Raw genomic sequence first — 24,988 nt, 5'->3', positions numbered from 1 at the left:
TGGAGGTCCCTGCAGCGTCTTCATTCCTCAGCCGCGTGGTGCAGAGAAAATGGCGCCGGTGAGCTGCGGCCCAAAGCTCCGCCCCCTTCCCGGCGCGCTCCGGCCCGCCAAATTCAAAATGTAAAAAGATGCCGGCGGGGGTCTGTAGTCGGTGCGGGGCACCCACAATCATCTGCCGCACTAAAAAACTTCAGGAGCATGCTGCCCAGGGCGCCCCCCCCCCAGCGCCCTGCACCCAGTAATATACCGCTGGTGATGTGTGTGGGAGCATGGAGCACAGCGTTACCGCTGTGCTGCACCTTCAGTCACTGAAGTCTTCTGCCGTCCTGAAGTCTTCTGATCTTCTCATACTCACCCGACTTCTGGCTTCTGTGAGGGGGTGACGGCGTGGCTCCGGGAACAAGCAGCTAGGCGCACCAAGTGATCGAACCCTCTGCAGCTAATGGTGTGCAGTAGCCGAGAAGCAGAGCCTTGAAACTCACAGAAGTAGGTCCTGCTTCTCCCCCCTCACTCCCCCGCTGCAGGGAGCCTGTAGCCAGCAGGTCTCCCTGAAAATAAAAAACCTAACAAAAAGTCTTTTAGAGAAACTCAGGAGAGCTCCCCTAGTGTGTGTCCATTCACTTCTGGGCACAAAGTCTAACTGAGGTCTGGAGGAGGGGCATAGAGGGAGGAGCCAGTTCACACCCAGTATTAAGTCTTTTTAGTGTGCCCAAGCTCCTGCGGATCCGTCTATACCCCATGGTCCTTTTGGAGTCCCCAGCATCCTCTAGGACGTATGAGAAACAGACTGTATACCAGGGCTGAGGAGTCGGTGCCCCAAACCTTCTATGCCTCTATTTTACTACTGTTCTACTCTGCTTCTTTCATAAATGGAAACTGGATACAAACGAGTAATATACACATTTGCAGCTATTGTTTCTCAGAGCACATACATATACACACACTGTATGACAGCAGTGGAGCAAAATAAACACCCACTCAACGCAGCCCCCGGTAGGCTCACACAGAGGAGGGTGGAACCCATGGCTTCCACTGCATGCTGCCAGCAGCCCAACCTATACAAGCTGGGGACATCCTGCGACTGCAAGACACCAGAGTTTGGGCAGCACATAGTTGTACTGGTAGGATATGGAGCAGACCAGACCCTTGCTGAATGCTTTGGGCCTGTACCTGACTGAACAGGCACTATTAGATGCTGCAGGTCACTTTGGAATTTTCAGTGTGAGGCTTGAGCAGGCGCAAGGGCAGAATGGCGGGTGGATGTAGGTGGACGGTAGTGGCTGCAGATGAATAACACCTCAGCCTATTGCCAGTGTGGATGTCCCTGACCCCAGTACAGCCTAAGTATTTTTTTTTTTAAATTTGGCCATCATAATAAAGAAGTCTTGTAAGCTGTGGAGATGAGGCTCCGTGGTTCAGACATGTTTTTCCAGCATATCCCAAAGACCCTCGATTGGACTTTAATCTGGGGAATTTGGAGACCAAATCAACACCTAAGACTCTTGTCATTCTCCCCAAACCATTCCTAAACAAGTTTTGCAGTGTGGCAAAGTGCATTATATTGCTGAAAGAGGCCACGGCCATCACTGAATACCGCTGACATGAAGTGGCATACTTGGTCTGCAACAATGTTTAGGTATGTGGTACGTGTCAAAGTAACACCCACATGCAGGTTGGAACTCAAGGTTGCCCAGCAGAACTTAGTCCAGAGCATCACACTGCCTCTACCGGCTTGCCTTTTTTCCATAATGCATCCTGGTGCCATCTCTTAACCTGGCTGTTCACATGACGTAAAAGAAAACATAATTCATAAGACCAAGCCACCTTCTTCCCATTGCACCCTGGTACAGCTCATTGTAGGTGCTACCGGCGGTGAATGGGCACTCCGTCTGTGGCTAGGCAGCAAGCTGCGATAAACTGTGTGTTCTGCCACCTATTTATCATAGCCAGAATTAACTTTTCCAGCAAATTTGTACTACATTAAGCTCTTCTATGGAATAGGACCAGGTGGATTAGCTTTTGCACTCCATACTCATCAATGATCCTTGGGTGCCCATGACCCTGTGGGCGTTTTACTGGTTGTCCTTCCTAAGACCTTGTTTGGTAGGTACTAACCACTGCATACCGGGAACACCCTACAAGACCTGCTGTTTTGGAGATGCTCTGACTCCGCTGTCTAGCCAACACACAATTTGTCCCTTGTCAAAGTCGCTCAATTCCTTACGCTTCCAACATAACAACTTCAAGAACTGTTTATATAGCGGCTGTCAGGATTCCAGCGTTCAGAAGACCAACGCCGGAATCCCGGCAGCCAGTGAAATATAGACACCTGGAATCCCAACACACGCTCTGTATTCCCACTCGGTTGGGTCCACGCCACCAACCGAGTGGGAATAGAACCTGGTCCGATGCGCGGCGAGCGCAGCGAGCCTTTGCGGAGACTCGCTGCTGGGATTCCGGCAGACGGGATACCGCTCTCAGTATAGTGGATTCTGCGTGGTGCTGAAGAGATCTGCCCACACAGGGAAAAAGAGGCAGGTGTGAACAACTAATTGATGTTAGAAAGTACAGAGTGTCTGGCAGAGATTGCCGCAGCCAGGAGAGACTGCTGCCTTGAGTCACATGCAAAGCATAGGCATGCTGCATATCATTTTAATCAACAGAGTATGCTTGTGCATCCTATTACATTACTTCTAAGACACATTTCATGGCGGGGGGGGGGGCGCTCGGCACTACCGATTCACGTGGCGCTCACGCATTGTGACCTGTAGCGCACGGAGCAAAGACACATTATTATGACCGCCAGCTGATAGCCAGAGTAACCGCTTTAGAGCCCCATACGCAGCAGGGTTCACTGAACTGTTGGTTTAAGGGGCTCATACATCAGCAATCACAATTTATCGTTTCACAAATCTTGTGATTTTTTTTTTCCTAGATATATTGTTCCCCCAATTCATCTAATTTTGCCCATACATTACAGATTTTTCAGTGATTTGCAGATCATTTTCAGTTAAACAGATCTGCCAGTCTTGAAAGACTCATCAGTTTATCAGAAACGGTTTGCAGGTCTGCTGATTGTTACATACACTAGCAATCTACAGTCCCAATTGATGTGTGAAATTAAACATGTTGAAAACCCCGATTTAACAATCCCAAAAGGTTTGTAGCCATAATCTGCGATCTGCGAACCCCATACATTGCAGATTTACTGACACAATCATCTGCAAAACGTCAGATTGTCCCAATTGATTGCTGATGTATGGGACCCTTTACTCACACGTCTGGTAACCCCCAGATTCATTTTGACGGTGAGCTGCTCCACTGTAGTGTGTCGGTCAGTCCTCATGCGCCTTTGCAGCTGACATTCATCTCTCACATCAATGGCAGTTTCCATGTATGTTATTCGCAATGGTGCCATTTGTCCAGTCACGATACACCTTCACTACAGCAGCGAGCAAACAGTTCACAAACTGCTGTGTTTTTTAACTTCTCCATACATTACGCCGGTTGAGGAGGTCACTATTATTTGGCTGCGATTGAAATTACTGTATTAATGCCTTCAGGATTTTGAGTATCCGTGTGATATAGGTTGTTTGGTACTACAGTTTTGTTATTATTTAAATGTAATAAATAAAATGTATACATCAAAAAAAAAAATCTTACAGGGTCACTTACCTCCCCTCTTTAGTGATGCCAGCCCCACTTGCAGGAAGTACAATGGCATCAATGGACCGCTCCAGCTGAAGCAACGCTCCTAAAAACAGGAGAGAGAACAATGCTGCATGTATTAAGGGGGATACTACCATCAAAAGGCCTAGAGGGGTGCAACCAAAGGGAAATGAACACTAACTGCCTTTCTGTTGCAAATAACTTGCAGGAGCAGATCTGACTTGCAGACTGCATTTCTTCAAAGGAAACAAATAAAGGGGTAAATGTATTATGTGTCAATATGGAGGAGAAGCAGTTTCAGCGCACGCTATGTCGCTTCTCACCCATGTATGTAGGCAGCAGTGTCTGCAAGGTGACAGGGGCGCTATAGATAGCAGGCTGATAAGCGTGGGTAATGTATGAACGGTCAGCATCGCTGACCGTTCCGACCCCTGCAGCTGTCGATTTTGACAGCTGCAGGTGGCAATGCCCATTCACCACAGCAGGGATAAAGCGGTCCCAGCCTGTGGTGGGTACCGGCTCCAGAATGCGCTGGGGATCTCGCGTTATGCCGCGTATGCACAGTTGAACCGGCTGGGAAGAAGACACAGCGCATCAGGAAAGGGGAGCTTTTCGGCAGACAAGATGTTTATACATCTTGTCAATGTCCGTTCCTGCTTCGCCTCGGTAATGAGGAGAGCAGGCAGTGTATCGTGCCGCTAGAATACATTTTCCTATAAAACATATATAATTGGGCTTTTCATTTCAGAAAAGCATAAGAGTAAGTAACAGACAATGGGCACGGGAGTATGTAGCCTATTTTAACTGTAAATATTCTCTAGAGAGGGTGTCACCTTACAATGCCAGAGTCAGAGTTTCAGCAGAGCAGCAAAAATATATTTCTTTTGTACCAGACTGGGAGTTGCAACACTGTCTGCCTTCATGTGAATTTCGGTGAAAGCTTGATCCCTGGAGTTGGGAAAGCTTGCCTGGAAAATTTACTCGGTGGAGCATGACTTAAGTTAAAACTTGAGCAATCTGTATAAACCAGCTAAGCAGAAAATAACATAAGAACACCCAAGAAAATTCCACCTATGAGCAGGATTACTAAAAGATGCAGCAGTCATAGGCATCACACATGCTGCAAGACCTTTTTTTTTTTTTATTGCATTATTACATTTTTTTTTCCCTTTAACAGTTACATGGCAAATAAAATAACATATTGCATTCCACTGGTTAAATACAGTGCATATGGAAAGTATTCACAGCGCTTCACTTTTTCTACATTTTGTTAGGTTACTTCCTTATTTCAAAATGGAATAAATTCAGTTTTTCCCCTCAAAATTCTACACACAATACCCCATAATGACAACGTGAAAAAAGTGTTTGAGATTTTCGTAAATTTATTAAAAATAAAATCACATGTACATAAGTATTTACAGCCTTTGCCATGAAGCTCAAAATTGAGCTCAGGTGCATCCTGTTTCCATTGATCATCCTTGAGATGTTCCTACAGCTTAATTGGGGTCCACCTATGGTAAAATAAGAATTTACTCACCGGTAATTCTATTTCTCGTAGTCCGTAGTTGATGCTGGGACTCCGTAAGGACCATGGGGAATAGCGGCTCCGCAGGAGACTGGGCACAACTAAAAGAAAGCTTTTGGTCTAACTGGTGTGCACTGGCTCCTCCCTCTATGACCCTCCTCCAGACTTCAGTTAGGATACTGTGCCCGGAAGAGCTGACACAATAAGGAAGGATTTTGAATCCCGGGTAAGACTCATACCAGCCACACCAATCACACCGTATAACTCGTGATACAATACCCAGTTAACAGTATGACAATAACTGAGCCTCTCAACAGATGGCTCAACAATAACCCTTTAGTTAAACAATAACTATATACAAGTATTGCAGACAATCCGCACTTGGGATGGGCGCCCAGCATCCACTACGGACTACGAGAAATAGAATTACCGGTGAGTAAATTCTTATTTTCTCTGACGTCCTAAGTGGATGCTGGGACTCCGTAAGGACCATGGGGATTATACCAAAGCTCCCAAACGGGCGGGAGAGTGCGGATGACTCTGCAGCACCGAATGGGCAAACTCTAGGTCCTCCTCAGCCAGGGTGTCAAACTTGTAGAATTTAGCAAATGTGTTTGACCCCGACCAAGTAGCTGCTCGGCAAAGTTGTAGAGCCGAGACCCCCCGGGCAGCCGCCCAAGAAGAGCCCACCTTCCTCGTGGAATGGGCTTTCACTGATTTTGGATGCGGCAATCCAGCCGCAGAATGTGCAAGCTGAATCGTACTACAGATCCAGCGAGCAATAGTCTGCTTTGAAGCAGGTGCACCCAACTTGTTGGGTGCATACAGGATAAATAGCGAGTCAGCTGTCCTGGAAACATACATTTTCAGGGCCCTGACTACGTCCAACAAATACGTCCAACAACTTGGAAGCCTCCAAGACTTTTGTAGCCGCAGGCACCACGATAGGTTGGTTCAGATGAAAGGCTGATACCACCTTAGGGAGAAACTGGGGACGAGTCCTCAATTCTGCCCTATCCATATGGAAAATCAGATAAGGGCTTTTACATGACAAAGCCGCCAATTCTGACACACGCCTGGCCGAAGCCAAGGCCAACAACATGACCACTTTCCACGTGAGATATTTCAATTCCACCTTTTTAAGTGGCTCAAACCAATGTGACTTTAGGAAATCCAACACCACGTTGAGATCCCAAGGTGCCACTGGAGGCACAAAAGGGGCTGAATATGCAGCACTCCCTTAACAAAAGTCTGAACTTCAGGTAGTGAAGCCAGTTCTCTCTGGAAGAAAATCGATAGAGCCGAAATCTGGACCTTAATGGAACCCAATTTGAGGCCCATAGTCACCCCTGACTGTAGGAAGTGCAGAAAACGGCCCAGCTGAAATTCCTCCGTTGGGGCCTTCCTGGCCTCACACCACGCAACATATTTTCGCCAAATGCAGTGATAATGGTTTGCGGTCACTTGTTTCCTAGCTTTAATCAGCGTAGGAATGACTTCCTCCGGAATACCCTTTTACTTCAGGATCCGGTGTTCAACCGCCATGCCGTCAAACGCAGCCGCGGTAAGTCTTGGAACAGACAGGGCCCCTGCTGCAGCAGGTACTGTCTGAGCGGCAGAGGCCATGGGTCCTCCGAGATCATTTCTTGAAGTTACGGGTACCAAGCTCTTCTTGGCCAATCCGGAACAATGAGTATAGTTCTTACTCCTCTTCTCCTTATTATCCTCAGTACCTTTGGTATGAGAGGAAGAGGAGGGAACACATAAACCGACTGGTACACCCACGGTGTCACTAGAGCGTCCACAGCTATCGCCTGAGGGTCTCTTGACCTGGCGCAAGATCTTTCTAGCTTTTTGTTTAGGCGGGACGCCATCATGTCCACCTGTGGCCTTTCCCAACGGTTTACAATCAGTTGGAAGACTTCTGGATGAAGTCCCCACTCTCCCGGGTGGAGGTCGTGCCTGCTGAGGAAGTCTGCTTCCCAGTTGTCCACTCCCGGAATGAACACTGCTGACAGTGCTAACACGTGATTTTCCGCCCATCGGAGAATCCTTGTGGCTTCTGCCATCGCCGTCCTGCTTCTTGTGCCGCCCTGTCGGTTTACATGGGCGACTGCCGTGATGTTGTCTGACTGGATCAGTACCGGCTGGTTTTGAAGCAGGGGTTTTGCCTGACTTAGGGCATTGAAAATGGCCCTCAGTTCCAGAATATTTATGTGTAGGGAAGTCTCCTGACTTGACCATAGTCCTTGGAAGTTTCTTCCCTGTGTGACTGCCCCCCAGCCTCGAAGGCTGGCATCCGTGGTCACCAGGACCCAGTCCTGTATGCCGAATCTGCGGCCCTCTTGAAGATGAGCACTTTGCAGCCACCACAGCAGAGACAACCTGGTCCTTGGAGACAGGGTTATCAGCCGATGCATCTGAAGATGCGATCCGGACCACTTGTCCAACAAGTCCCACTGAAAAGTTCTTGCATGGAACCTGCCGAATGGAATTGCTTCGTAGGAAGCTACCATCTTTCCCAGGATCCGCGTGCAGTGATGCAACGACACCTGTTTTGGTTTTAGGAGGCCTCTGACTAGAGATGACAGCTCCTTGGCCTATTCCTCCGGGAGAAACACTTTTTTCTGTTCTGTGTCCAGAACCATCCCCAGGAACAGTAGACGTGTCGTAGGGACCAGCTGTGACTTTGGAATATTTAGAATCCAGCCGTGCTGTTGTAGCACCTCCCGGGATAGTGCTATCCCGACCAACAACTGCTCCCTGGACCTCGCCTTTATCAGGAGATCGTCCAAGTACGGGATAATTAAAACTCCCTTCTTTCGAAGGAGTATCATCATTTCGGCCATTACCTTGGTAAATACCCTCGGAGCCGTGGATAGACCAAACGGCAACGTCTGGAATTGGTAATGACAATCCTGTACCACAAATCTGAGGTACTCCTGGTGAGGATGGTAAATGGGGACATGCAGGTAAGCATCCTTGATGTCCAGTGATACCATGTAATCCCCCTCGTCCAGGCTTGCAATAACCGCCCTGAGCGATTCCATCTTGAACTTGAATTTTTTTATATATGTGTTCAAGGATTTCAAATTTCAAATGGGTCTCACCGAACCGTCCGGTTTCGGTACCACAAACATTGTGGAATAGTAACCCCGTCCTTGTTGAAGTAGGGGCACCTTGACTATCACCTGCTGGGAATACAGCTTGTGAATTGCCTCTAGCACTGCCTCCCTGCCTGAAGGAGTTGTTGGTAAGGCAGATTTGAGGAAACGGCGGGGGGGAGACGTCTCGAATTCCAGCTTGTACCCCTGAGATACTACTTGAAGGATCCAGGGATCCACCCGTGAGCGAGCCCACTGATTGCTGAAGTTTTTGAGACGGGCCCCCACCGTACCTGGCTCCGCCTGTGGAGCCCCAGCGTCATGCGGTGGACTTAGAGGAAGCGGGGGAGGACTTTTGCTCCTGGGAACTGGCTGTATGCTGCAGCTTTTTCCCTCTACCTCTGCCTCTGGGCAGAAAGGACGCGCCTTTAACCCGCTTGCCCTTATGGGGCCGAAAGGACTGTACCTGATAATACGGTGCTTTCTTTGGCTGTGAGGGAACATGGGGTAAAAATGCAGACTTCCCAGCTGTTGCTGTGGAAACGAGGTCCGAGAGACCATCCCCGAACAACTCCTCACCCTTATAAGGCAAAACTTCCATGTGCCTTTTAGAATCTGCATCACCTGTTCACTGCCGAGTCCATAACCCTCTCCTGGCAGAAATGGACATTGCACTTATTTTAGATGCCAGCCGGCAAATATCCCTCTGTGCATCTCTCATGTATAAGACTGCGTCTTTAATATGCTCTACAGTTAGCAATATAGTGTCCCTGTCTAGGGTATCAATATTTTCCGACAGGGAATCTGACCACGCAGCTGCAGCACTGCACATCCATGCTGAAGCAATAGCTGGTCTCAGTATAATACCTGTGTGTGTATATACAGACTTCAGGATAGCCTCCTGCTTTCTATCAGCAGGTTCCTTTAGGGCGGCCGTATCCGGAGACGGTAGTGCCACCTTCTTTGACAAGCGTGTGAGCGCTTTATCCACCCTAGGGGATGTTTCCCAACGTGACCTATCCTCTGGCGGGAAAGGGTACGTCATTAGTAACCTTTTAGAAATTACCAGTTTCCTATCGGGGGAAGCCCACGCTTCTTCACACACACTTCATTTAATTCCTCAGATGGAGGAAAAACTACTGGTAGTTTTTTCTCTCCAAACATAATACCCTTTTTTGTGGTACCTGGGGTAACATAAGAAATGTGCAACACATTTTTCATTGCCTCAATCATGTAACGTGTGGCCCTATTGGAAGTTACATTAGTCTCATCGTCGTCGACACTGGAGTCAGTATCCGTGTCGACATCTGTGTCTGCCATCTGAGGTAGCGGGCATTTTAGAGCCCCTGATGGCTTTTGAGACGCCTGGGCAGGCACAGGCTGAGAAGCCTGCTGTCCCATATTTGGTATGTCGTCAAACCTTTTATGTAAGGAGTCGACACGGTCACGTAATTCCTTCCATATAACCATCCACTCAGGTGTCGACCCCGCAGGGGGTGACATCACATTTATCGGCATCTGCTCCGCCTCCACATAAGCCTCCTCATCAAACATGTCGACACAGCCGTACCGACACACCGCACCCACAAAGCCCTTTGGGGAGACAGAGAGAGTATGCCAGCACACACCAGAGCGCTATACAACACAGGGATGAACACTATAACTGAGTGATTTTCCCTTAAAGCTGCTTAAATATATATATCTGCGCCTAAATTTAGTGCCCCCCCTCTCTTTTTTACCCTTTGTAGCTTGAAAACTGCAGGGGAGAGCCTGGGAGCGATCCTTCCAGCGGAGCTGTGAGGGAAAAATGGCGCCAGTGTGCTGAGGAAGATAGCCCCGCCCCTTTTTCGGCAGACTTTCTCCCGCTTTTTTATGGATTCTGGCAGGGGTATTTTTCACATATATAGCCTCTGGGACTATATATTGTGATTCTTTGCCAGCCAAGGTATTAATATTGCTGCTCAGGGCGCCCCCCCCCCCCCAGCGCCCTGCACCCATCAGTGACCGGAGTGTGAGGTGTGCATGAGGAGCAATGGCGCACAGCTGCAGTGCTGTGCGCTACCTTGTTGAAGACCGAAGTCTTCTGCCGCCGATTTTCAGGACCATCTTCATGCTTCTGGCTCTGTAAGGGGGACGGCGGCGCGGCTCCGGACGATCGAGGTCGGGTCCTGTGTTCGATCCCTCTGGAGCTAATGGTGTCCAGTAGCCTAAGAAGCCCAAGCTAGCTGCAAGCAGGTAGGTTCGCTTCTTCTCCCCTTAGTCCCTCGTAGCAGTGAGTCTGTTGCCAGCAGATCTCACTGAAAATAAAAAACCTAAAATATACTTTCTTTTCTAGGAGCTCAGGAGAGCCCCTAGTGTGCATCCAGCTCAGCCGGGCACAAGATTCCAGTGCACACCAGTTAGACCAAAAGCTTTCTTTTAGGTTGTGCCCAGTCTCCTGCGGAGCCGCTATTCCCCATGGTCCTTACGGAGTCCCAGCATCCACTTAGGACATCAGAGAAATTCAGTTTATTGGACATGATTTAGAAAGGCACACGCCTGTCTATAACAAGGTTCCACACTTGACAGTGCATGCCTGAGCACAAACCAAGCATGAAGTCAAAGGAATTGTCTGTAGACCTCAGAAACAGGATTGTCTCGAGGCACAAATCTGGGGAAGGGTACAGAAAAATATCTGCTGCTTTGAAGGTCCCAATGAGCGACGTTGGCCTCCATCATCCGTAAATGGAAGAAGTTCGGAACCACCAGGACTCTTCCTAGAGCTGGTCGGCCGTCTAAACTGAGCGATCGGGGCCCTAGTCAGGGAGGTGACCAAGGACCCAAAGGTCACTCTGTCAGAGCTACAGCTTTCCTCTGAGGAGAGAGGAGAGCTTTCCAGAAGGACAACCATCTATGCAGCAATCCACCAATCAGGCCTGTATGGTAGAGTGGCCAGACGGAAGCCACTCCTTAGTAAAAAGTACATGGCAGCCCGCCTGGAGTTTGTAAAAAATGCACCTGAAGGACTCTCCGACCATGAAAAAAAAAATTCTGGCCTCTTTGGCGTGAATGGCAGGCGTCATGTTTGGAGGAAAGCAGGCACCGCTCATCACCAGGCCAATACCATCCCTACAGTGAAGCATGGTGGTGACAGCATCATGCTGTGGGGATGTTTTTCAGCGGCAGGAACTGCGAGACTAGTCAGGATAGAGGGAAAGTTGAATGCAGCAACGTACAGAGACATCCTGGATGAAAACATGTTCCAGAGCGCTCTTGACCTCAGACTGGGGCGACGGTTCATCTTTCAGCAGGACAACGACCCTAAGCACACAGCCAAGATATCAAAGGAGTGGCTTCAGGACAACTCTGTGAATGTCCTTGAGTGGCCCAGCCAGAGCCCAGACTTGAATCTGATTGCACTTCTCTGGAGAGATCTGAAAATGGCTGTGCACCGACGCTTCCATTCCAACCTGATGGAGCTTGAGAGGTGCTGCAAAGAGGAATGGGCGAAACTGCCCAAAGATAGGTGTGCCGAGCTTGTGGCATCATACTCAAAAAGACTTGAGACTGTAATTGCTGCCAAAGGTGCATCAATAAAGTATTGAGCAAAGGCTGTGAAAACTTATGTACATGTGATTTCTTAGTTTTTTTTATTTTTAATAGATTTGCAAAAATCTAAAAAAACTTTTTTCACGTTGTCATTATGGGGTATTGTGTGCAGAATTTAGAGGGAAAAAATTAATTTATTCCATTTTGGAATAAGTCTGTAACAAAACAAAATGTGAAAAAAGTGAAGCACTGTGAATACTTTCCGGATGCAGTGTACATGAAATTCTTTTATAGAAGTCCAATAAGGGACCCTGGGACAATAGGGTGGAGATGTGCTGCTTAGAGCACTGATCAAATATTCAGATAAATGGAGCAGGAGAGATCAAAATACCACCCTTAGTCACTGGTGTAGTGCTCCTCCAAAAGCTTCCTATTCATCTTAGATGTACAAAGGTCACTGTTGTACGGAAGGAGCCCTACTACTGACTAATTGTCAACGGACTCAGAATTCTATCTAAACATTTATTGAAGGTTATTGCTGTAAATGAAAAGTGTGTCCCTCTGATTATTAATTGCTCTACGGATCTACATATGATGTACACCAACTTATGTAGGCCTTACTAAAAATGAAGATTTACCCCTGAAGAAGTCTCTATACCAGATGAAACGCGTTGGTTTTATTTTATAATCTGTGATCCCCGATCTTCAGTAACAATAAGCGGGGAAGGAGAATCATTGTCAAAAACGAACATTTGAAAACTTCTAAAACGTTCATCTAATCTTTTATGTAAATTTTGTTTGAATAAATATTGTCCATGGTGCAACTGCCTCTGTGAATTAAAGTGTGTAGGAACAACAAAACCGTCTGACATTTAAGCCCAAGGTTGACCTTAATAATTCTATTAACCTGGCGTGCACACTCATTTCTGTTTGGTATTGTTTTTAACTAGGTTCCGACTAACAGGGAACTAATTGAGAGTTGCTACCTATAACTAAAAAAAATAAGAATTTACTTACCGATAATTCTATTTCTCGTAGTCCGTAGTGGATGCTGGGGACTCCGTCAGGACCATGGGGAATAGCGGCTCCGCAGGAGACAGGGCACAAAAATAAAGCTTTAGGATCAGGTGGTGTGTACTGGCTCCTCCCCCCATGACCCTCCTCCAAGCCTCAGTTAGGATACTGTGCCCGGACGAGCGTACACAATAAGGAAGGATATTGAACCCCGGGTAAGACTCATACCAGCCACACCGTATAACTTGTGATCTGAACCCAGTTAACAGTATGACAAACGTAGGAGCCTCTGAACAGACGGCTCACAACAAATAACAACCCGATTTTTTTGTAACAATAACTATGTACAAGTATTGCAGACAATCCGCACTTGGGATGGGCGCCCAGCATCCACTACGGACTACGAGAAATAGAATTATCGGTAAATAAATTCTTATTTTCTCTAACGTCCTAAGTGGATGCTGGGGACTCCGTCAGGACCATGGGGATTATACCAAAGCTCCCAAACGGGCGGGAGAGTGCGGATGACTCTGCAGCACCGAATGAGAGAACTCAAGGTCCTCCTCAGCCAGGGTATCAAATTTGTAGAATTTTGCAAACGTATTTGCCCCTGACCAAGTAGCAGCTCGGCAGAGTTGTAATGCCGAGACTCCCCGGGCAGCCGCCCAGGATGAGCCCACTTTCCTTGTGGAATGGGCCTTGACAGATTTAGGTTGTGGCAAGCCTGCCACAGAATGTGCAAGTTGAATTGTGCTACAAATCCAACGAGCAATCGTCTGCTTAGAAGCAGGAGCACCCATCTTGTTGGGTGCATACAATATAAGCAGTGAGTCAGACTTTCTGACTCCCGCCGTTCTTGAAATATATATTTTCAATGCCCGGACCACGTCCAACAACTTGGAATCCTCCAACTCGTTAGTAGCCGCAGGCACCACAATAGGCTGGTTCAGGTGAAACGCTGACACCACCTTAGGCAGAAAATGAGGACGCGTCCGCAGTTCTGCCCTGTCCGTATGGAAAATCAGATATGGGCTCTTATATGATAAAGCCGCCAATTCTGATACTCTCCTGGCTGAAGCCAGGGCCAGTAGCATGGTTACTTTCCATGTGAGATACTTCAGCTCCACCGATTTGAGCGGCTCAAACCAATGGGATTTGAGAAAATCCAAGACTACATTAAGATCCCACGGTGCCACTGGGGGCACAACCGGGGGCTGTATATGTAGTACTCCTTTTACAAAAGTCTGGACTTCAGGAACTGAAGCCAATTCTTTCTGGAAGAAAAATCGACAGGGCCGAAATTTGAACCTTAATGGACCCCAAATTGAGGCCCATAGACAATCCTGTTTGCAGGAAATGTAGGAATCGACCCAGTTGAAATTCCTCCGTGGGGGCCTTCCTGGCCTCACACCACGCAACATATTTTCTCCAAATGCGGTGATAATGTTGTGCAGTCACCTCCTTCCTGGCTTTTACCAGTGTAGGAATGACCTCTTCCGGAATGCCTTTTTCCTTTAGAATTCGGCGTTCAACCGCCATGCCGTCAAACGCAGCCGCGGTAAGTCTTGGAATAGACACGGTCCCTGCTGAAGCAGGTCCCGTCTTAGAGGTAGAGGCCACGGATCCTCCGTGAGCATCTCTTGAAGTTCCGGGTACCAAGTTCTTCTTGGCCAATCCGGAGCCACTAGTATCGTTCTTACTCCCTTCTGCCGTATAATTCTCAGTACTTTTGGTATGAGAGGCAGAGGAGGGAACACATACACTGACTGGAACACCCACGGTGTTACCAGAGCGTCCACAGCTATTGCCTGAGGATCTCTTGACCTGGCGCAATACCTGTCCAGTTTTTTGTTGAGGCGGGACGCCATCATATCCACCATTGGTTTTTCCCAACGGTTCACAATCATGTGGAAGACTTCTGGATGAAGTCCCCACTCTCCCGGGTGTAGATCGTGTCTGCTGAGGAAGTCTGCTTCCCAGTTGTCCATTCCCGGAATGAATACTGCTGACAGTGCTATCACATGATCTTCCGCCCAGCGAAGAATCCTTGCAGCTTCTGCCATTGCTGTCCTGCTTCTTGTGCCGCCCTGTCTGTTTACGTGGGCGACTGCCGTGATGTTGTCCGACTGGATCAACACCGGCTGACCCTGAAGCAGGGGTTTTGCCAGACTTAGAGCATTGTAAATCGCTCTTAGCTCCAGTATATTTATGTGAAGAGACATCTCCAGGCTTGACCATACTCCCTGGAAGTTTCTTCCTTGTGTGACCGCTCCCCAGCCTCTCAGACTGGCATCCGTGGTCACCAGGACCCAGTCCTGTATGCCGAATCTGCGGCCCTCTAACAGATGAGCACTCTGCAACCACCACAGAAGAGACACCCTTGTCCGTGGCGATAAGGTTATCCGCTGATGCATCTGCAGATGCGATCCGGACCATTTGTCCAGCAGATCCCACTGAAAAGTTCGTGCGTGGAATCTGCCGGATGGAATCGCTTCGTAAGAAGCCACCATCTTTCCCAGGACTCTTGTGCATTGATGTACAGACACTGTCCCTGGTTTTAGGAGGTTCCTGACAAGTTCGGATAACTCCCTGGCTTTCTCCTCCGGAAGAAACACCTTTTTCTGAACCGTGTCCAGAATCATTCCCAGGAACAGCAGACGTGTTGTCGGGGTCAACTGAGATTTTGGAAAATTCAGAATCCACCAGTGTTGTTGCAGCACTACTTGGGTTAGTGCTACTCCGTCCTCCAGCTGTTCTCTGGACCTTGCCCTTATCAGGAGATCGTCCAAGTAAGGGATAATTAATACGCCTCTTCTTCGCAGAAGAATCATCATTTCGGCCATTACCTTGGTAAAGACCCGAGGTGCCGTGGACAATCCAAACGGCAGCGTCTGAAACTGATAATGACAGTTTTGCACCACGAACCTGAGGTACCCTTGATGTGAAGGGCAAATTGGGACATGCAGGTAAGCATCCTTTATGTCCAGGGACACCATAAAGTCCCCTTCTTCCAGATTCGCTATCACTGCTCTGAGTGACTCCATCTTGAACTTGAATTTTTGTATGTACAGGTTCAAAGATTTCAGATTTAGAATAGGTCTTACCGAGCCGTCCGGCTTCGGTACCACAAATAGCGTGGAGTAATACCCCTTTCCCTGTTGTAGGAGGGGTACCTTGACTATCACCTGCTGAGCAAACAGCTTGTGAATGGCTTCCAATACCGGCAAAGCAGACTTTAGGAACCGGCGAGGGGGAGACTTCTCGAATTCCAACCTGTAACCCTGAGATACTACCTGCAGAATCCAGGGGTCCACCTGTGAGCAAGCCCACTGTGCGCTGAAATTCTTGAGTCGACCCCCCACCGTTCCTGAGTCCGCTTGTAAGGCCCCAGCGTCATGCTGAGGGCTTTGCAGAACCCTGGGAGGGCTTCTGTTCCTGGGCAGGGGCTGCTTGCTGCCCTCTCTTACCCCTTCCTCTGCCCCTAGGCAGATATGACTGTCCTTTTGTCCGCTTGTTCTTATAGGACCGAAAGGACTGCGGCTGAAAAGACGGTGTCTTTTTCTGTTGGGAGGGGGTCTGAGGTAAAAAGGTGGATTTTCCGGCAGTTGCCGTGGCCACCAGATCCGATAGACCGACGCCAAATAATTCCTCCCCTTTATACGGCAATACTTCCATATGTCGTTTGGAATCCGCATCACCTGACCACTGTCGCGTCCATAAACTCCTTCTGGCAGATATGGACATCGCATTTACTCTCGATGCCAGAGTGCAAATATCTCTCTGCGCATCTCGCATATAAAGGAAAGCATCCTTTAATTGCTCTATAGTCAATAAAATACTGTCCCTATCCAGGGTATCAATATTTTCAGTCAGGGAATCCAACCAGACGACCCCAGCACTGCACATCCAGGCTGAGGCGATGGCCGGTCGCAGTATAACACCAGTATGTGTGTATATACTTTTTAGGGTGGTTTCCAGTCTCCTATCTGCTGGATCCTTGAGGGCGGCCGTATCCGGAGACGGTAACGCCACTTGTTTTGATAAGCGTGTGAGCGCCTTATCCACCCTAGGGGGTGTTTCCCAGCGCGCCCTAACCTCTGGCGGGAAAGGGTATAATGCTAATAACTTTTTTGAAATTAGCATTTTTCTATCTGGGTTAAACCACGCTTCATCACATACATCATTTAATTCCTCTGATTCAGGAAAAACTACAGGTAGTTTTTTCACCCCCCACATAATACCCCTTTTTGTGGTACTTGCAGCATCAGAGATATGCAAAGCCTCCTTCATTGCCGTGATCATATAACGTGTGGCCCTACTTGAAAATACGTTTGTTTCATCACCGTCGACACTAGATTCAGTGTCTGTGTCTGGGTCTGTGTCGACCGACTGAGGTAAAGGGCGCTTTACAGCCCCTGACGGTGTCTGAGACGCCTGGGCAGGTACTAACTGGTTTGCCGGCCGTCTCATGTCGTCAACTGATTTTTGTAATGTGCTGACATTATCACGTAATTCCATAAACAAAGCCATCCATTCCGGTGTCGACTCCCTGGGGGGTGACATCACCATTATCGGCAATTGCTCTGCCTCCACGCTAAACATCGTCCTCATACATGTCGACACACACGTACCGACACACAGCAGACACACAGGGAATGCTCTTATCGAAGACAGGACCCCACTAGCCCTTTGGGGAGACAGAGGGAGAGTTTGCCAGCACACACCCAAGCGCTATAATATATATGGGAACAACCTTATATAAGTGTTGTTCCTTATAGCAGCTTAAATATATCCAGTATATCGCCAAAAAATGCCCCCCCTCTCTGTTTTACCCTGTTTCTGTAGTGCAGTGCAGGGGAGAGTCCTGGGAGCCTTCCTCACAGCGGAGCTGAGCAGGAAAATGGCGCTGTGTGCTGAGGAGAATAAGCCCCGCCCCCTATTTCGGCGGGCTTTCCTCCCGTGGATTTAGATAACTGGCATGGGTTAAATAATAAGAATTTACTTACCGATAATTCTATTTCTCGGAGTCCGTAGTGGATGCTGGGGTTCCTGAAAGGACCATGGGGAATAGGGGAATAGCGGCTCCGCAGGAGACAGGGCACAAAAAGTAAAGCTTTAGGATCAGGTGGTGTGCACTGGCTCCTCCCCCTATGACCCTCCTCCAAGCCAGTTAGGTACTGTGCCCGGACGAGCGTACACAATAAGGGAGGAATTTTGAATCCCGGGTAAGACTCATACCAGCCACACCAATCACACCGTACAACTTGTGATCTAAACCCAGTTAACAGTATGATAACAGCGGAGCCTCTGAAAAGATGGCTCACAACAATAATAACCCGATTTTTGTAACTATGTACAAGTATTGCAGATAATCCGCACTTGGGATGGGCGCCCAGCATCCACTACGGACTCCGAGAAATAGAATTATCGGTAAGTAAATTCTTATTTTCTCTATCGTCCTAGTGGATGCTGGGGTTCCTGAAAGGACCATGGGGATTATACCAAAGCTCCCAAACGGGCGGGAGAGTGCGGATGACTCTGCAGCACCGAATGAGAGAACTCCAGGTCCTCTTTTGCCAGGATATCAAATTTGTAGAATTTTACAAACGTGTTCTCCCCTGACCACGTAGCTGCTCGGCAGAGTTGTAATGCCGAGACCTCTCGGGCAGCCGCCCAAGATGAGCCCACCTTCCTTGTGGAATGGGCCTTAACCGATTTAGACTGTGGCAGGCCTGCCTCAGAATGTGCAAGTTGAATTGTGTTACAAATCCAACGAGCAATCGACTGCTTAGAAGCAGGCGCACCCAACTTGTTGGGTGCATACAGTATAAACAGCGAGTCAGATTTTCTGACTCCAGCTGTCCTGGAATATATTTTCAGGGCCCTGACAACTTCTAGCAACTTGGAGTCCTCCAAGTCCCTAGTAGGTGCAAGGCACCACAATAAGCTGGTTCAGGTGAAACACTGACACCACCTTAGGGAGAGAACTGGGGACGAGTCCGCAGCTCTGCCCTGTCCGAATGGACAAACAGATATGGGCTTTTTTGAGAAAAAACCACCAATTTGACACTCGCCTGGTCCAGGCCAGGGCCAAGAGCATGATCACTTTTTATGTGAGATGCTGCAAATCCACATATTTGACTGGTTTTAAACCAATGTGATTTGAGAAATCCCAGAACTACGTTGAGATCCCACAGTGCCACTGGAGGCACAAAAAAGGGGTTTGTATATGCAATACTCCCTTGACAAACTTCTGGACTTCAGGAACTGAAGCCAATTCTTTCTGGAAGAAAATTTACAGGGCCGAATTTGAACCTTAATGGACCCCAATTTGAGGCCCATAGACACTCCTGTTTGCAGGAAATGCAGGAAACGACCGAGTTGAAATTTCTTTGTGGGGCCTTCCTGGCCTCACACCACGCAACAAATTTTCGCCACACGTGGTGATAATGTTGTGCGGTCACCTCCTTTCTGGCTTTGACCAGGGTAGGAATGACCTCTTCCGGAATGCCTTTTTTCCCTTAGGATCCGGCTTTCCATCGCCATGCCGACAAACGCAGCTGCGGTAAGTCTTGGAACAGACATGGTACTTGCTGAAGCAAGTCCCTTCTTAGCGGCAGAGGCCATAAGACCTCTGTAAGCATCTCTTGAAGTTCCGGGTACCAAGTCCTTCTTGGCCAATCCGGAGCCATGAGTATAGTTCTTACTCCTCTACGTCTTATAATTCTCAGCACCTTAGGTATGAGAAGCAGAGGAGGGAACACATACACCGACTGGTACACCCACGGTGTTACCAGAACGTCCACATCTATTGCCTGAGGGTCCCTTGACCTGGCGCAATACCTGTCCCGTTTTTTGTTCAGACGGGACGCCATCATGTCCACCTTTGGTATTTCCCAACGGTTTACAATCATGTGGAAAAAACTTCTCAATGAAGTTTCCACTCTCCCGGGTGGAGGTCGTGCTGAGGAAGTCTGCTTCCCAGTTTCCATTCCCGGGATGAAAAACTGCTGACAGTGTTATCACATGATTTTCCGCCCAGCGAAAAGTCCTTGCAGTTTCTGCCATTGCCCTCCTGCTTCTTGTGTCGCCCTGTCTGTTTACGTGGGCGACTGCCGTGATGTTTTTCCCACTGGATCAATACCGGCTGACCTTGAAGCAGAGGTCTTGCTAAGCTTAGAGCATTATAAATTTACCCTTAGCTCCAGTATATTTATGTGGAGAAAAGTCTCCATACTTGATCACACTCCCTGGAAATTTTTCCCTTGTGTGACTGCTCCCCAGCCTCTCAGGCTGGGCTCCGTGGTTACCAGCATCCAATCCTGAATGCCGAATCTGCGGCCCTCTAGAAGATGAGCACTCTATAACCACCACAGGAGAGACACCCTTGTCCTTGGATATTGGGTTATCCGCTGATGCATCTGAAGATGCGATCCGGACCATTTGTCCAGCAGATCCCACTGAAAAGTTCTTACGTGAAATCTGCCGAATGGAATTGCTTCGTAGGAAGCCACCATTTTTACCAGGACCCTTGTGCAATGATGCACTGTTTTTAGGAGGTTCCTGACTTGCTCGGATAACTCCCTGGCTTTCTCTTCCGGGAGAAACACCTTTTTCTGGACTGTGTCCAGAATCATCCCTAGGCACAGCAGACGTGTCGTCGGGATCAGCTGCGATTTTGGAATATTTAGAATCCACCCGTGCTGATTGTAGCAGTATCCGAGATAGTGCTACTCCGACCTCCAACTGTTCCCTGGACTATGCCCCTATCAGGAGATCGTCCAAGTAAGGGATAATTAAGACGCCTTTTCTTCGAAGAAGAATCATCAATTCGGCCATTACCTTGGTAAAGACCCCGGGGTGCCGTGGACAATCCAAACGGCAGCGTCTGAAACTGATAGTGACAGTTCTGCACCACGAACCTGAGGTACCCTTAGTGAGAAGGGCAAATTTGGGACATAGAGGTAAGCATCCCTGATGTCCCGGGACACTATATAGTCCCCTTCTTCCTGGTTCGTTATCACTGCTCTGAGTGACTTCATCTTAATTTGAACCTTTGTAAGTGTTCAAAAAAAATTTTTTTTTTTTTTTAGAATAAGTCTCACCTAGCCTTCTGGCTTCAGTACCACAATATAGTGTGGAATAATACCCCTTTTCTGTAGTAGGAGGGGTAATTTAATTGTCACCTGCTGGGAACACAGCTTGTGAATTTTTTCCCATACTACCTCCTTGTCGGAGGGAGACTTGGTAAAGCAGACTTCAGGAGCCTGCGAAGGGGAAACGTCTCGACATTCCCATCTGTACCCCCGGGATACTACTTGTAGGATCCAGGGGTCCTGTACGGTCTCAGCGCCATGCTGAGAACTTGTCAGACGCGGTGGAACGCTTCTGTTCCTGGGAATAGGCTGCCTGTTGCAGTCTTCTTCCTTTTCCTCTATCCCTGGGCAGATATGATCTTATAGGGACGAGAGGACTGAGGCTGAAAAGACGGTGTCTTTTTCTGCAGAGATGTGACTTAGGGTAAAAAACGGTGGATTTTCCAGCAGTTGCCGTGACCACCAGGTCCGATGGACCGACCCCAAACAAGTCCTCTTCCTTTATACGGCCATACTGTGCCGTTTGGAATCTGCATCACCTGACCACTGTCGTGTCCATAACATCTTCTGGCAGTTATGGACATCGCGTTTATTCATGATGCCAGAGTGCAAATATCCCTCTGTGCATCTCGCATATATAGAAATGCTCTATAGTCAATAAAATACTGTCCCTGTCAAGGGTATCAATATTTTTAGTCAGGGAATCCGACCAAGCCACCCTAGCTCTGCACATCCAGGCTGAGGCGATCGCTGGCCGCAGTATAACACCAGTATGTGTGTATATACTTTTTATTATATTTTCCAGCCTTGTCAGCTGGTCCTTGAGGACGGCCCTATCTATAGACGGTACCGCCACTTGTTTTGATAAGCGTGTGAGCGCCTTATCCACCTTAAGGGGTGTTTCCCAACGCGCCCTAACTTCTGGCGGGAAAGGGTATACCGCCCATAATTTTCTATCGGGGGGAACCCACGCATCATCACACACTTTATTTAATTTATCTGATTCAGGAAAAACTATGGTAGTTTTTTCACATCCCACATAATACCCTCTTTTGTGGTACTTGTAGTATCAGAAATACGTAACACCTCCTTCATTGCCTTTAACGTGTGGCCCTAATAAGGAATACGTTTGTTTATTCACCGTCGACACTGGATTCAGTGTCCCTGTCTGTGTCTGTGTCGACCGACTAAAGTAAACGGGCGTTTTAAAACCCTTGACGGTGTTTTTGAGACGTCTGGACCGTACTAATTGTTTGTCGGCCGTCTCATGTCGTCAACCGACCTTGCAGCGTGTTGACATTATCACGTAATTTCCTAAATAAGCCATCCATTCCGGTGTCGACTCCCTAGAGAGTGACATCACCATTACAGGCAATTGCTCCGCCTCCTCACCAACATCGTCCTCCTACCTGTCGACACACACGTACCGACACACAGCACACACACAGGGAATGCTCTGATAGAGGACAGGACCCACTAGCCCTTTGGAGAGACAGAGGGAGAGTTTGCCAGCACACACCAAAAACGCTATAATTATATAGGGACAACCTTATATAAGTGTTTTCCCTTATAGCATCTTAATATATATATAAGCATATCGCCAAATTAGTGCCCCCCCTCTCTGTTTTAACCCTGTTTCTGTAGTGCAGTGCAGGGGAGAGCCTGGGAGCCTTCCCTCCAGCCTTTCTGTGAGGGAAAATGGCGCTGTGTGCTGAGGAGATAGGCCCCGCCCCTTTTTCGGCGGCCTCGTCTCCCGCTCTTAACGGATTCTGGCAGGGGTTAAATATCTCCATATAGCCTCCGGAGGCTATATGTGAGGTATTTTTAGCCAAAATAGGTATTCATTTGCCTCCCAGGGCGCCCCCCTCCCAGCGCCCTGCACCCTCAGTGACTGCCGTGTGAAGTGTGCTGAGAGGAAAATGGCGCACAGCTGCAGTGCTGTGCGCTACCTTTAGAAGACTGAGGAGTCTTCTGCCGCCGATTCTGGACCTCTTCTTACTTCAGCATCTGCAAGGGGGCCGGCGGCAAGGCTCCGGTGACCATCCAGGCTGTACCTGTGATCGTCCCTCTGGAGCTGATGTCCAGTAGCCAAGAAGCCAATCCATCCTGCACGCAGGTGAGTTCACTTCTTCTCCCCTAAGTCCCTCGTTGCAGTGATCCTGTTGCCAGCAGGACTCACTGTAAAATAAAAAACCTAAGCTAAACTTTCCTAAGCAGCTCTTTAGGAGAGCCACCTAGATTGCACCCTTCTCGGCCGGGCACAAAATCTAACTGGCTTGGAGGAGGGTCATAGGGGGAGGAGCCAGTGCACACCACCTGATCCTAAAGCTTTACTTTTTGTGCCCTGTCTCCTGCGGAGCCGCTATTCCCCTATTCCCCATGGTCCTTTCAGGAACCCCAGCATCCACTAGGACGATAGAGAAACATACATATAGCCTTAATGGCTATATGTGATGTATTCTTTTGCCTTAAGGTAATAAAATATTGCTGCCCAGGGCGCCCCCAGCAGCGCCCTGCACCCTCCGTGACCGCTTGGTGTGAAGTGTGTGACAACAATGGCGCACATCTGCAGTGCTGTGCGCTACCTTCATGAAGACTGAAAAGCCTTCTGCCGCCTGTTTCCGGACCTTCAATCTTCAGCATCTGTAAGGGGGGTCGGCGGCGCGGCTCCGGGACGAACCCCAGGGTGAGACCTGTGTTCCGACTCCCTCTGGAGCTAATGGTGTCCAGTAGCCTAAGAATCCAATCAATCCTGCACGCAGGTGAGTTGAAATTCTCTCCCCTAAGTCCCTCGATGCAGTGAGCCTGTTGCCAGCAGGACTCACTGAAAATAAAAAACCTAAAAAACTTTTTCTAAGCAGCTCTTTAAGAGAGCCACCTAGATTGCACCCTGCTCGGACGGGCACAAAAACCTAACTGAGGCTTGGAGGAGGGTCATGGGGGGAGGAGCCAGTACACACCACCTGATCCTAAAGCTTTATTTTTGTGCCCTGTCTCCTGCGGAGCCGCTATTCCCCATGGTCCTGACGGAGTCCCCAGCATCCACTTAGGACGTTAGAGAAATAAGATTTTACTCACCGGTAAATCTATTTCTCGTAGTCCGTAGTGGATGCTGGGGACTCCGTAAGGACCATGGGGAATAGACGGGCTCCGCAGGAGACTGGGCACTCTAAGAAAGATTTAGTACTACTGGTGTGCATTGGCTCCTCCCTCTATGCCCCTCCTCCAGACCTCAGTTAAGGAAACTGTGCCCGGAAGAGCGGACATTATAAGGAAAGGATTTTGGAATCCAGGGTAAGACTCATACCAGCCACACCAATCACACCGTATAACTTGTGAAACTTACCCAGTCAACAGTATAAACAACAACAGAGCATCAACAATGGATGCCCACATAACATAACATAACCCTTTATTAAGCAATAACTATGTACACGTATTGCAGAAAGTCCGCACTTGGGACGGGCGCCCAGCATCCACTACGGACTACGAGAAATAGATTTACCGGTGAGTAAAATCTTATTTTCTCTAACGTCCTAGTGGATGCTGGGGACTCCGTAAGGACCATGGGGATTATACCAAAGCTCCCAAACGGGCGGGAGAGTGCGGATGACTCTGCAGCACCGAATGGGCAAACACAAGGTCCTCCTCAGCCAGGGTATCAAACTGGTAGAACTTAGCAAATGTGTTTGTACCCGACCAAGTAGCTGCTCGGCAAACCTGTAATGCCGAGACCCCTCGGGCAGCCGCCCAAGAAGGGCCCACTTTCCTTGTGGAATGGGCTTTCACTGATTTTGGATGCGGCAAACCAGCCGCAGAATGAGCTTGCTGAATCGTGCTACAGATCCAGTGAGCAATGGTTTGCTTTGAAGCAGGAGCACCCAGCTTGTTGGATGCATACAGGATAAACAGCGAGTCAGTCTTCCTGACTCCAGCCGTCCTGGCTACATAGATCTTCAAAGCCCTGACTACATCAAGCAACTTGGAATCCTCCAAGTCACGAGTAGCCGCAGGCACCACAATAGGTTGGTTCAAATGAAAAGATGACACCA

The 24,988-nt window shown here is 48.5% G+C and overlaps 1 protein-coding gene across 5 annotated transcripts in view; it reads right to left on the bottom strand.

Moving 5' to 3' along the window:
• RTEL1 (regulator of telomere elongation helicase 1) overlaps nucleotides 1-24,988 on the bottom strand; it is a 435,638-nt gene that overhangs the window by 383,194 nt on the left and 27,456 nt on the right. For all 5 annotated transcript variants that reach the window (XM_063959152.1, XM_063959153.1, XM_063959154.1 and 2 more), the window contains exon 11: nucleotides 3,676-3,754. In XM_063959152.1, the coding sequence (XP_063815222.1) occupies nucleotides 3,676-3,754 (79 nt within the window). The remainder of the gene's footprint in view (nucleotides 1-3,675; nucleotides 3,755-24,988) is intronic.

The sequence above is a fragment of the Pseudophryne corroboree genome, chromosome 3, assembly GCF_028390025.1.
Source record: "Pseudophryne corroboree isolate aPseCor3 chromosome 3, aPseCor3.hap2, whole genome shotgun sequence".
Taxonomy (NCBI): Eukaryota; Metazoa; Chordata; class Amphibia; order Anura; family Myobatrachidae; genus Pseudophryne; species Pseudophryne corroboree.
Note: the sequence above shows the minus strand (reverse complement) of the source record. Positions and strands in the feature narration are given on the sequence as shown.